The sequence below is a fragment of the Gallinula chloropus genome, assembly GCF_964237585.1.
Source record: "Gallinula chloropus genome assembly, chromosome: Z".
Classification (NCBI taxonomy): Eukaryota; Metazoa; Chordata; class Aves; order Gruiformes; family Rallidae; genus Gallinula; species Gallinula chloropus.
In genome coordinates this window covers 67881668-67894464 of record NC_140089.1, presented here as the reverse complement: position 1 = coordinate 67894464, position 12797 = coordinate 67881668, and the positions used below count along the sequence as shown (strand labels likewise).

Below are 12797 nucleotides of genomic sequence, written 5' to 3'. Positions count from 1 at the left end.
TTAAACAAACTATTCAAAATGGACACCAAAATACAGGTATTCGCTGAATACGTAGAGTCAGTACAGTTCAAAGAATGCTAAGCTGTCCAAGTGTTTCTCAGTTCTGGCATCAAATAATATTTAACTAGCCCTATTCAAATCAAGATAAATAATGAGTAATTACAATAATAAGTAATAATGAGTAACTGTAATCAATATATGTAATTAAGATAACTTAGGAGGTTTCTAAGACAGCATAAAGGAGCTATTGATTTTTAATTTAAGCAAATACAGCCCCATCTGTAATGAAATGTGACATCTTCCTCAAAATTAATAATACAAAATCCTTGTATTTATAGGTTTGGGTGTAGTATTGTTAGAAAACCATCTGGAAAGAACAAAACCAACACAAGTACCAGTCTGTTAAAATAACCTTTAAATACTCCCTCTTGGACACTGTTACTATTCTATATGTCTGTCCACCTGTGTCCTTAGAACTGCTTGTTCACAAGTTTGGGTTGTGAACCTTGACCAAGCCTTCAGCAGGCTAAAAATGCTCCATGGGAGGTGAGTGGTGGTATAACTGATTCCTGTCTTGAGGACCGAGAGGGAAACAGTGAGGAAGAGGAGGAGGACTTTTCCAGTTACAGGGCTCAAGAGCTGCTGCAGGGTAGAAAGGATTAAGTAGAAACATTTAGAAATGTCTGTGGAAAAGGCTAGTGAGAAGTGTTCACAAAGGCTAGTCACTACTGAGTGAGACCCTGACCAAAGGAAAGAGCAAGTCTAGAGTCATGACGTTTTCCTACCAGAAGGAACAAGTTTTATTATTCTGTAAGTCTTCTACTTTGTTCAGGAAAGGGAAGGCCACTACAATATGAGAGTGAAAGAACACTTCATTCCAAATCTTAAGCCTACAAAGCAGGTCTTGCAGTACAGCCTGCAGGCACTGGAAGTCCTCTGAGTAGAGACAAACTTGTAGATTTTTCTCCTTCTGTGGAGTAGAGGTGAACACAGTTTCCAGGCAGCAGAGGATGTTTGCTGATACGTCTCCATAGCTACAGTTAACTGAGAGGTTTAACCAAAACTGTAGTTTGCAAGAGAAGTGGGAATTCCATGCCAGTGGCATGAAATACAGCCTGATCCCTTTTGGAGAAACGTGCTTGGAAGATAGCACCATGTCTTGGGCTGCTTTAGCCCAGGAGCAGGCTGTCTTTTCTTTGTTCGTGCAGCTGTTACCAGTACAAAGACATAAGAATATGCAGAACGTGTCATGAAAAGCAGCTGCTTCAAACTCCACAATCCACTTTAGCATTTCCCTAATAGTAACATATGTTTCTTTAAGAAAAAAAGCTTTCTTAAACCCTGCCTTTCTAAGGAGGGAAGGATGTAGCTCCAAGCATTATAAAGATTAAAAGCCTCACATATCTTGCAGTGATCACTGATGCTGTTAAAAGTTAAAGTAGTTACTGCAGTGAGTAAAATTCTTTCACGTTCCATCAGAAGTAGAATTTGGACCTAGTTCTAACCACATCATGTGTATCTTGCTCCAGGTGCTAGGAGCTGATGCATTTCAAGGGATTTCAACTGGTATAAACCACAACTGGATGTATTCAGACACCTTTTCATTTTTTAGTTTTGCAGTATAATTCCAGTCCTTAGATTTTTCTTTTATCAAAAATGATAAAGGGCATTTCTTTAGATGCCACATGCCTCCTGAGCACTGCAGGTTCAAAGGGCTTGTAATCAATTATTTGTATAAAGAGAGCTTAGGCAGAACAAGTTAATTCTTAGAAAACTGCAGTTACCTGGTAGATACGGTGGTTTCTGTGTTGAATGGAATAATTTTGCATTTCCCCTAAAGGGCACAGCACATTACATATTCATGTTCATATATTTCAGCAGAAAATTTAAATGGCGTATTTGAGTAGGCAGTTTAATAGAGAAACTAGCCATTTTGTAAAATATTTCAATTCTTGGAGGAGGACAGAAGATAAATATTCTGAACCTGCCAATGTAATTTAAAAAAAAAAAAAAGATGACTTTCCAGTCTCAGTCACTGTTTACAGTGTAATGGGCAGTAAAGGGCTGGGCAGCAGCCAAGCCTCAATGACAATGTGGCTCTGTGCAGGTGAGCTGAAGGAGCCTGTGGTGACACCACTTAATGTGTCATGGGTAGAGGACCCCAGCAGCTGTTGGCTTCACTGTAGGACCAGGTCCTTGTAGGACCCAGAGGTTGTGTGGGGAGGAACCTTCCTAACTTGCTGTATTTAATTGCTGTGAGCCATGCAGGTAAACTGAAGCCAAATTTGGACCACTAGTTACAAAGATCCTGCATGTTTCTAGAGAGTTTAAGGATAGCTCCTCCTATAAATACACATGTGTAGTTTCATTAAAATGTGTGTTTTGAACTGAGTTGGTTATCCTCATCAAATTTGGAACTACTTGGATCTTTTATTTAAATGCCTGTAATGGCAGAGAAACTTCAGTCTCCTAACTGCTGCGAACTGCAGTGTCTGTGGTAATTAGACCCATGGTGTTTATAAACACAATCACAGTGCTAAAAAAAAGCCCCAGTATATTTTCTGCTGAGAACTGATGATAACAAGTATATACTGGTGATAATATTAGAAACAGGAAGGACTCAGTGCCTGAGAGAATTCCACAGAACAAACTTGCCAGTATAAAAAGGCAAGATGTTTGTGCTAAGAAAACTCTATACTTGACCCAATTTTTCTAGAGTGCCGATCACACAAGATTCCTGAATCACATTTTCTCTCGTTTGAGTCCACGAATCCTGATTTCAGTGTACATATTAGTGGCATGAATTTAATGCCAAAAATGGATGTGTGCAGATACTTGGAATTCAAAAAGTTTGTCCTGGTGTGGGTTGTATAAAAGATTCTGAACAAGTTGCTTGAGGTTTGGGGTTTTTTTCCCTGTTTTTACTAATGAAGATCATTTTTCATGCTTTTTTTCAATATCAGCATGATTATTTTAGTAGATCACAACTACACTTTAGCCAGGAAGGCTGATTAGAAGAGCCTTGCTGACTCCGGAAACCAGATTAAAGGTACTCATTGGCATTTAAAATGGACTTGGAGCATTTGGAATTTAGTTACAGTTGCTGTGACCTGACTAAGATAACTTTGTTAAGTAATCACTGGAAAAGATTTGAAGTTACTAAGTAGCTGTTCACAGTAAGTGAATTAGTGTCATGTTTTAATAAAAAATTGTGCTGTTTTAGCAGAGGCTTTGCTGTAGTGTTCAGATACCACAGAGGTGTATGACCTTGTTCCTTAGCAGTGAGTGGGGAAATGCAAGTGCCATGGGAGCAATCCCCTTGAGATCAGTATGGTCATGGTAGATGTATACGGACACATGGTACACAGCGACCAAATGGAGAGATGTTATAAGGAGGGTTTGCTATACTGACTGTTGAGTTTGACCTTGTTACACTTGACAATATTTATATTTGATTATGGGAGAATTTTTTACCCCCTCCTTTTCCCTGCCCTTTGGTTTGCAAAGTCTTTTACGTGCTGCTTGTGTATTTTCATGCTGTATAGGACATGAAGTGTTTTGCCTCTGCTCTGTGAGTTTAAGTACCACGGCAAGTAAGGACTAAAAGAACCATGGAATTTTTCGTGATATCTCTAAGATAAGGTTTACTTTAAATACTGCCTTTTTAAGTGTTCCTAAACATTCACATACCTGCTACAGCAACAGCTCGTGTATTTTAATGCTATTCCTAAAATTACGTTGTGGTCCTCTACTCAGAGGTGTACTGGTCTAGTTTCTCATTAGCTTTGCTATATATATCAGCCTTCTTCCTCCTGTATCAGAGTCTAAAATTAGCAGCTTCCTCATTACAATATTGGTTACAGTTAAGTTGGATTTGGGTTCAAAGTATTACAAAACTTTGTTTCACCTTTCTCTTTTTGTTTCTAATACCTCTGCCCGAACAAAAAGCACAGAGAAGCCTTGTTAGCAGAAATCTGCAAATCGTCTTTCTGGTGATAAACACTGCTAATAGATAAAACCCAAACTTCAGTATTTTTTGTGGCTTTTTTCTTTGTGTTTAGTTAGGGAGTTCTTCATGTTTTCCTTTGAACAAGATGGCAAGGTCTGCTAACAGCTCTTTTTCTCTTTTATCTGTGGACAAGCTGTAATTACCCATCCTTGAACTAACAACCTCAGTATTTCTCAGTGGAAGCAGCCAAATCCAAGTTCAGAACATCTTTATTTCCAGCTCTAACCTGTACCCAACCATGTTTCAGTACAGAGCTTCATGAAGATGAATCAGCAGGCTGTACAAGCCTTCTCTGAATACATGTCCTGGGCGGGTTTTTGACCTTGCAGCACGATCATGCACTCACTAGCTAGCTGCTTCAGCTTATCAGGGGTAGAGGCAAACCTCTAAAACCAGGTCACTCCTATTTGAAGTTTTTACCTGTGTGGAAGCAGTAGGAGTGATTTTACACCCATTAGGAATGCAGTGCACCTGTTTTCACCTGTGCACATGGTAGATACCTGGAGTTAACACACAGCTCACCTAAGCAGTGTTGTGCTTGGTGTCCTCAGTTCACCTTTGCTGGCCAGACAGTCATTGGCTGACCAAGTGTCAGCCTCCCTTGCTTTTCAGACCAAACCTCTGGAGCAAGGTTTGCCTTAGGGATTTTTAAGCTCCCCAGCTCCCCTCCAATTGCTTTTTCTGCTGGGTTACTAGTACCTACTCAGTAGGTTCAGTTGCATCCTGGCTTTTTTTTTTTTTTTTTACTTACTATTTAACCTTGTGGGGCTTCAGCTTTATGTACTAACACAGTCAAGGTTGTACATCTTTCTCCCAAAACTGCACCATGGGCCACAGATACCTAAAGTGATAGGCATAGTGAGTTACAGGAAGAAGTGCAAGCAATCAATGGCTGTATGGTAACAAGCCCTACATAGAAAACATCCTCGTTTTCGTATTTGTTAAGGATCACAGAATCCAGGGGTTGGAAGGATCCTCAAGAGATCATCGGGTCCAACCCCCCTGCCAAAGCAGCTCCCTAGCTCATGTTGCACAGATAGGCATCCAGACAGGTCCTGAATATCTCCAGAGATGGAGACTCCACAGCCCCCTTGGGCAGCCTGTTCCAGGGCTCTGTCACCCTCACTGTGTAAAAGTTCTTCCACATATTGGTATATAACTTCCTGTGCTCAAACTTGCAGCCATTGCCCCTTGTCCTGTCTCCACAGACCACTGAAAAGAGGCTGGCCATTTCCCCTTGATATATTTATAAACATTAATAAGGTTATTTCTTTTCCTTTTTGATCTAATAGAGTAGCGAAACTGGGACATTGCAAAGCAATTTTGTTTCTTCAACATGACCAAACCAGTAAGAACATTTTAAACTAGGGCTGAAATTGCAATTGTAGAAAAATAATTAATTAGTTTTGCCATGTTTTATTTTCCATACACACCTGAAAATTTGGATTATAAAGCTGAGAAAAAACCCCTATGTTTTATTGCAGCATTGTGTATTGCATTTGTTTCTGATTTATCTAATTACCTTTCTACTGTGTTCTCAGGAGATTCTTAAAAATGAAAATTACAGAGAAGAAATTAAACGGAAAGTCAAAGATGTGTCCGAGAAGGATAAACTGCTTCAGGCCAAGGAGTACAAGGAGGGACTTGTTGCTGAACCAGTTCGCACTCAGGTCAAGGGCCACGCCTCAGCCCCTTACTACGGAAAGCAGGAGCCCTCCCAAGATCCAACCAGCACTGCGAGTACCTTCCAGCCGGGCTCCTGGGTGCCGCCGGGCAGCGGTGGCAGTCACAAAAAATAAACCACTGCACTGTACAGATGTTGCTGAGGGATAAACATGCGAACAGACAACATGAGCAGCTGTTATGTGTAAGTGAACATGCAATAAAGTAGCACTAAAGCATTGATACAACATGAGCAGCTGTTATTTGTAAGTGAACATGCAATAAAGTAGCACTAAAGCATTGATTTTTGCACAACTGTTCAAATGGCCTAAATCATGGCAAACTACTGTGAAAAGTTTGGGTTGAGTGAAATGCCAGATGTGTTACCAAGTTCGCTTTTGACAGTTGCTGTTTATCAGTAACCCTCAAAATCGCAGGTGGAAGGTTTTCTAGCTACTTTAATTCCAGCTATTTTTGGTTTTCCCTGTGAGACTCACTGATTTTTTTTCAGTTTTTGATTTCATAAAATTTAGTTAATCAGTACACTTACCTTTTCCCATGCCTAGGCATCAGATTAACACAGGTCTTCAGAATGCTTGTTAGTTACCTTGGCAGTGCCAGCATGCTTTCCTCTGGCACGTGGATGGAGAGGTTGACTCAATTAACAGGAATCAGTATGACAACACTGACTGTGTGCTGTATTTACCTCAGAGGCCTTCTGGTAACTTAAAGAAGAGAGTCAGCATATTCAAACAAGGATGCAATCAGGCTGAGTTAAGCTACATCTAACTACTCTAACAGAGGTTAAAAACACTTGGTAAAGCTGCTGGAAATGAACACGTGGTTTGGGACAAGGAACAGTCATAAATTACTTTTTAAAAAGTAGTTTTTATCTCCAGTGAACATGGGGACCTCCGTAAATTTAGATCTACGTGGCCATAGTTTAGATAAACAAAAGGTGCAGATTTGCTTAACGGTAACATTTGAGAACTTAAGTCAATATAAAGCACACACAATTTTGAAAAAAAAGTATCAAATTTATTTATGCAGTGCATCCATCAGTTCTCCTCCATGTTTTAAGCTATGTAGGTATCAAAGGTGGAACACATACACATTTGACAACAATTGATACAGAACGTGGAGACTTAGTCCCATATATTTGTAAAAAGCCAGAACATCAGATGGTAATAAAGCTTGCTTTGACCAACAAAACTGAAAAGGGATCAACAATACTTCAGTTACCCTTGAGTCATTTCAGCCAGACTCCCCACTCTCCTGGTGTCCACCAGCTCAATAAATCTCCTCATCTGAACAACGGCATCACTTTAAAGGTTTTATTTTTAAACATAATACGGGACAAGTTGTGAGACAGCAGAGCTCTCTGCTGCTCTTTAGAAATGTAAAGTCCAAAAACCTAATGACTGACACAAGCTCTTTAGAACTAGGCCATTAATAAGAATTAGGCTTTCAAAAATTAATCACTTCTGTTAGAAAAATGTGAATTGGAATTCAGGTTAAATAAATTTTGGCTTATTTACAACACAAAGCCCACTTGTATTTTTTCCCCATATGCCAACATTTTGCAGCCTGGAAGGCAGCAGTTTTAAGGGCCATGAGAACAAAGATCTCAACTGAACTCAGAAGGTCTTAAACCAAAGCCAGCCAGAAGGTTAGCAAGAAGGAAGAACAACTGTTACCAGCATGCACATCCTCTGCCTGTGCTCCCACACAGGCACCTGCTATACCTCACTAGACCACCTGGGCCTTGGGTCTCACCCCTTTTACAGCAATCCTTCAAGGCATAAAAATTCCTGACAGCAGAAACAAATTGGTTACAAGCCCAGCATTCAGGTGAAGGTGCTAGGGAACACCAAGCATAGGGTATTTTGTAGAGAGTGGGTTAAGACAAAATGAAGGTCCTAAGACCAAGCATCAGCTTTCTAGAGGGTGGCACAAATTTAAAGACTGTTGATGGCTGCTGGCTCAGGAAATGGGAAAAAGCCAAGCTGGGTTAATTTTTTGCAGAGAAGCCCTGCCATGGAAAACACTACAGCAGCCCCTGCGGGCACCCCGCCGAATGGGGCGCAGGGCCCAAGGCAGTGTCCTTAAAGGAGATCGGCAAGGCGTGCAGCCTGTCGCTGACTCCAGCGTCTCCACAGCTCTGCAGGAGGTATACCAAAGCCTGCTTTCCTGTAATCCAGTGCACCATTCACATTGTCCCAATAATTCAACAGTTTTAAGACACTTGTTAAGTCACAGCTCAGATAAGGAAAAACAAACAAAAAGAAAAGTCTACCTCCAGAACCATCCAACAGATTAATTTTTAATTTAACTTGCGAATTTGGAAAAGCAACCTGCACTAGAACACAAAGAGCACATTACATGACTGTAACAAGTGTCACTGGGGTAAACTTTTAACACAAATCATCTCAACAGAAAAACTACATTGAAGAGACTCAATTTCATACTTCAGAAACAACAGCAAAGTATCAAAGGACAGTTGTATACACAACGTATAAGTGTTTCATATAAAAAGTGGACTCTTCGGCTCAAGGAAGACCTGTTTTTTTCCCCATTTAATCCTTCTTTGTTCGTTTGGCTTTTGCAATATTCTCTTGGCGTTTCTGTTTCTTCTTTTGCTCTCGTTCCCTGGCCTCAATCATTTTTGCAAGCTTCCAGGACAGCGCCGCGCTAATGACAAACAGCGGCGTAAGGGCCAAGATCACTGTAGTAAGAAAGCCGTACGGGTCCTTTGCGGCCCATTCCACGATGTACTCAGCCCAAGCTTTAACATCCAACATCTTTCTCCTTCTCTACTGGGAAAACCCTACAGAATAACACAAAAACGTTTTCTGAGTGCGCAGGTAAGTAAGAGCGGGCACACTCCATAACCGCGGTGGGCATCAGCTTTCTATTATCACAGATCAAACTCGGTTTTGCCCGGCGTTAGAAGTACCGCACGCTGCGCTTGACGCGTGTATGCGCAAACGGCCGGCCCTGCGTCCGGGGACGCTTCCAGAAGCCGGGCAGTTCATCCAGCAGAGCGTCTGACAGCGATGAGAACAGAAGTGGTACCCGGGGGAGGCGTGCGGCGCGTTGTAAGAGAAGAAAGAGCCCAGCTGCCTGGCCCCTCCGTAGGTTTTACCAGGGAGGAGAGCGAGCTTTCAGCAGCGAGACAGCCACCGCCGCCAAGCCCGAAGTACCACCCGCACCGCGGGCAGCAAGCACGGCGCTGCGCGTCCGTCTGCGTCAGCCCGCGCACGGCGGCGGCCACCGGAGCGCCCGAGCAGGCCGGGCAGGCCCGGCGCCCTCACAGCCGCGAGCAGGAAGCAGGCGGCCGCCACCTGCAGCCCGCCTGGCCGCGGCCGCCGCCATTGCTCCGTCACCGCCACCCTCCCCTCGCCCGGCCCCGCCTCCGCCCGACGGCCGCGCCGCCAAGACCGCCGCGCCACCCTCACCTGCGGCGGGTGAAGTGGGGGGACGGGCCCAGCGCCGCCTCGGACACCCTCCGGCCGCCCCGAGCGACGGAAGGCTGGTGCCGAGGTCCCTGCGGAGAGAAGACACAGCCCGTGAGGGGAAGGCGCCCGGCGCGGCCCCGTCCCCGGCGGCGCTCGCCGCTGCCCGGCGCAGGCAGCGCTGCTGGGGGAGGGGGCGCGGGGGGAGGCGGCGGGAAGGCATCGCCGAGGGGCGGGGGTGGGGGGCCGTGCCGTCCCGCCTCCTCCCCCCGCCGTGTCTCCCCCCCGCCGCCCCCCGCCACAGCCCCACGGTACCGCTGCCCTGCGGGGCGCCGGCCTGCCAAGCGGAAACAGGAAGCAGGCGTCCGCTCCGCCCATGCCGGCCGGGCGCAGAAGAAGCAAAGCCCGCCCGCCGCGACTGGCTGGAGCGGCCCTGCCGCCGGACGTCACCCCGCCCGCGGGGCGGGGCGGCGTCACGCACGTACTCGGCGCCCTGGGCGCGGGCAGAGCGGCCCGGCTCTGCCGCGGCGGGGCGGGGCGAGGGCGGGGCGGGGACTGGCCTACCCCGCTTGGAAGGGGCTTCCCCTGGGTGTGTCGTGCCAGCGGTGCCGGCTTCCGTCACCCGCTGTAGGAAAGCCCGTCGCTGGGAAAGCGAGAGCTCCCAGCGCCTGCGAACTGGTGTGCCAGGCTGCGCCGTAACCCAGCCGAGGGCGGCGGCAGCGTGCGGCCCGTACCCGGGGCCGTCGGGCAGTGATCGGTGACCCGCTCCGGCCAGTGCGAGCGCGGGAACGGGCGCCGGGCCTGCACGGAGGTGTCGCTGCTTCGCGGCGCCTCCGCTTTCTCTGCACCCGCAGTCCTGCTCCAACGCCTGGTGCGAGCGGGGGGCAGGAGCCCGGTTTGTCAGAGCACGGCGTGTTTCCCCCGCGCCTCGGGGGAACCGCCGGCCGGCTCCGCTGGTCCTCCGCGGCCCGCTGCGGCACCCAGGGGGGCTGGAAGCGCCGTGCCGGGGCGGCCTCTCCGCCGCTGCTCCCCGCCGAGCAAAAATCCTCGGCTGACCCCGGTGTAACCTGGCCGCCTGCTAAAGCCTTTAGTATTCCCACACTGCAAAGTCGGGGTTGCTTTGTGTGTGCGTTGCGACGAGCCTTCCTGCTGCCCTCCCGGGACAAACTGCGTGCCTCACACACCCGTGCGAGTGAAAACCGTGTTCTGCTTCCAGAGCAACGTTGGTGTAGATGGGGGCATCAGCTTAGTATGGTGAGAGGGTCCGGTAACTGCTCAGGTTGTGCTGATCAGTTCAGGAGCTCCTTTCCCTGCAGCCTAACAGCCAAGCCCGTGAGGACGGTCTGTTCTTCTGTGTCTTCTATCTCGGTGAATGTTTATATGTATATAATTCAGAGGGCAGGAAACAGGCAAGTGAGAAATACACTTTGTCAATGAGTGAGTCATCGGCAGTAGATGTGACTAGTCTAAAACGCTTTAGGCTGAGTGTGTCGGGTGCAGCTGTGTGCTGTATGCGAGTTTTCCCTACGCCAGCACTCCTACTCCAAACCTGTCCGCAGTGTTCAGTGATACATGGTAATGCTGAGTAGATAGTGCTCTTGCAATGTCTCTTGGAAATGGAACACAAGGGAATATTTCACCTGGAAGGGACCTATGGAGGTCATCTAGTCTAACATGCTCTAACTTCTGGTCGGCCCTGAACTGGTCAGGTGGTAGGAGTAGGTGATTGTTGTAGGTCCCTTCCAACTGAAATAGCCCGTTCTGTTCTGGCCTATCATAGTCTATATTGGCATCGTCCACATGCCCCTTAAACACTGACAGCCTTGGGGCATTGACCACCTCTCCAGGAAGCCTATTCCAGTGCTTGACCACCTTCTCACTAGAGAAATGCTTCTTCATGCCCAGTCTAAACCTCCTTTGGCACGGCTTTGAACCGTTCCCACGCGTCCTGTCACTGAATCCCTGTGAGCTAGGTAGACAAGAGAGTCTCAGGCTACAACCTTGACTGAAACCTTCAGCACATCTCTGTTAGGCATGAAGAGATGTTATGGGCTAACTACCCAATGGGGAGGCATCATGTGTGACTCTCACTCTATCAACTTCAGAACAATTCAACCACATGGAGATCTGGGTACTTGTTTCAGTTCTCTGAGTTACTCAGTTGTTGTACTTTAAGTAGTCAAAGGCAGAGCAGAAATTCCAGAATTCACTACAACTTGAACAAATGAGCACAACCCCCAGCAAACCATCGGAATACTTTAAAAAAAACACATTAATCATATGTTTATGTTAACTATCATTTTGGCAGTTAGCTGCTACTTTGGAAATCTGAACTTTTATATATATATATCATCTAGAACTTCTCTAAATGACCCTGTTATTTATAGCTGTGTATGTGTCTCTGTGCATTTTAAGACAGACACTCTCTAATTTTGTGTTACAAAGCAGATGAACGAGAGAACTCGAGGGCTTAGGAAGGAGTGGGATGGGATCCACTGATGAAAGATCACATTATTTAAAATGTGAAACTCACTATTCATGCTAAACATCATAATGGTTTACCTAGATACCATTTCAGTTGTCTAGGCTAGGAAGGAACTTTACTTAGGATGGAGTTAAGGTTTTTCAGCGACTACCTAACTTCAAGGGCAGCAGATACAGAACTGGCACTGAAGTATAATACGGCATGAATTTATGAAGCACCAACTTCGATAAAACTAAATCACTCGTTCATTTGTTTGTGTATCTGTATACAAACACGTATATGAACGGCATTAGAAGTGCCATTTCAGTGGAATTTCATGACAGCATGCTGGAGGGGACAAGCATTAGTGTTCATTGTTACACTTTCAAAGAGGGAGTGGGAAGAGGAATGGAAACGGCACTCCAAAAATCCAGCAATAATGAAGTAAGATACAATGCAGAGAAATCTGCTGAGAATATAATGCAGGCATGGAAAATGGGAGAGCTACTTGCATGAAAGCAAAGCCGTTCCCACGCCAACAGTGACTGAAGAGACTTTGAGTATTTGAGTGTGTGTGGTGAGGACAAGCTTTGAGTAAACGCATTCATTTCGCTCAGACGTGTTGACATGTGTCAGTGGTCCAGAATCATTCTATATAAGGAAGCTGCTAAATACTTCACGCACTGTGATCTCTGACTATCCTTTTATAATTTGTAGATTCTGAGGATAAACTAGTTCCTTGAAACTACCTTTTTTTTCCTACATACTGCATGAATTCTCCAGTAATCTTTATGTGTGCTTACTAATGCCCCAAGCGTGTTGTACACCTAGAAGACCTAGGTGGAATTCTTGTGCCAGCACACACTGGTATCTTTTTGAAGAGTTCTGAAATGTAACTTGACTACTGCTTTTTTTTTCTCCAGCCTGTAAAACTCCAAGCTGTAAAAGCTTTATTGTCACTTTTTTGACCATGTATGATATATCTACAGTATGTGCCAGCCAATAAACATGCTGGGGTTTATAGCTTTACTTAAGCCAACAAAACTCATTTGTACCACTGGGGATTAAGGATTCTTTTTCTGCTACAAGCCATTGTTTAATAACATTGGTGTTTTATGTTTAAGTTGATCTGCAGTATATCTTTATTCTGTAAATCGTGTGATCAACCCCATATATTTGTAGTGTGGCTACCATTCAACACAGCTAG

The 12797-nt window shown here is 45.4% G+C and overlaps 2 protein-coding genes across 3 annotated transcripts in view; one reads left to right on the top strand and one right to left on the bottom strand.

The window, feature by feature from the left end:
• NDUFAF2 (NADH:ubiquinone oxidoreductase complex assembly factor 2) overlaps positions 1–5981 on the top strand; it is a 59447-nt gene extending 53466 nt beyond the window's left edge. The window contains exon 4 of the mRNA XM_084278143.1: positions 5551–5981. Coding sequence (XP_084134269.1) covers positions 5551–5808 — 258 coding nt within the window. The 3' untranslated portion in view covers positions 5809–5981. The remainder of the gene's footprint in view (positions 1–5550) is intronic.
• An 815-nt stretch (positions 5982–6796) lies between these two features.
• On the bottom strand, positions 6797–9572 carry SMIM15 (small integral membrane protein 15). Of its 2 annotated transcripts, XM_084278996.1 has the most exons (3): positions 9442–9572; positions 9130–9218; positions 6797–8498 (listed from the first exon to the last, which is right to left on the bottom strand). In XM_084278996.1, exon 3 carries the CDS (start codon positions 8470–8472, stop codon positions 8248–8250), a length of 225 nt encoding a protein of 74 aa, XP_084135122.1. In that variant the 5' UTR covers positions 8473–8498; positions 9130–9218; positions 9442–9572; the 3' UTR covers positions 6797–8247. The 2 variants fall into 2 exon arrangements, with proteins under 2 accessions (XP_084135122.1, XP_084135123.1); XM_084278997.1 differs by lacking the exon at positions 9442–9572 and having other exon boundaries at positions 9130–9413.
• Positions 9573–12797: the final 3225 nt, after the last annotated feature.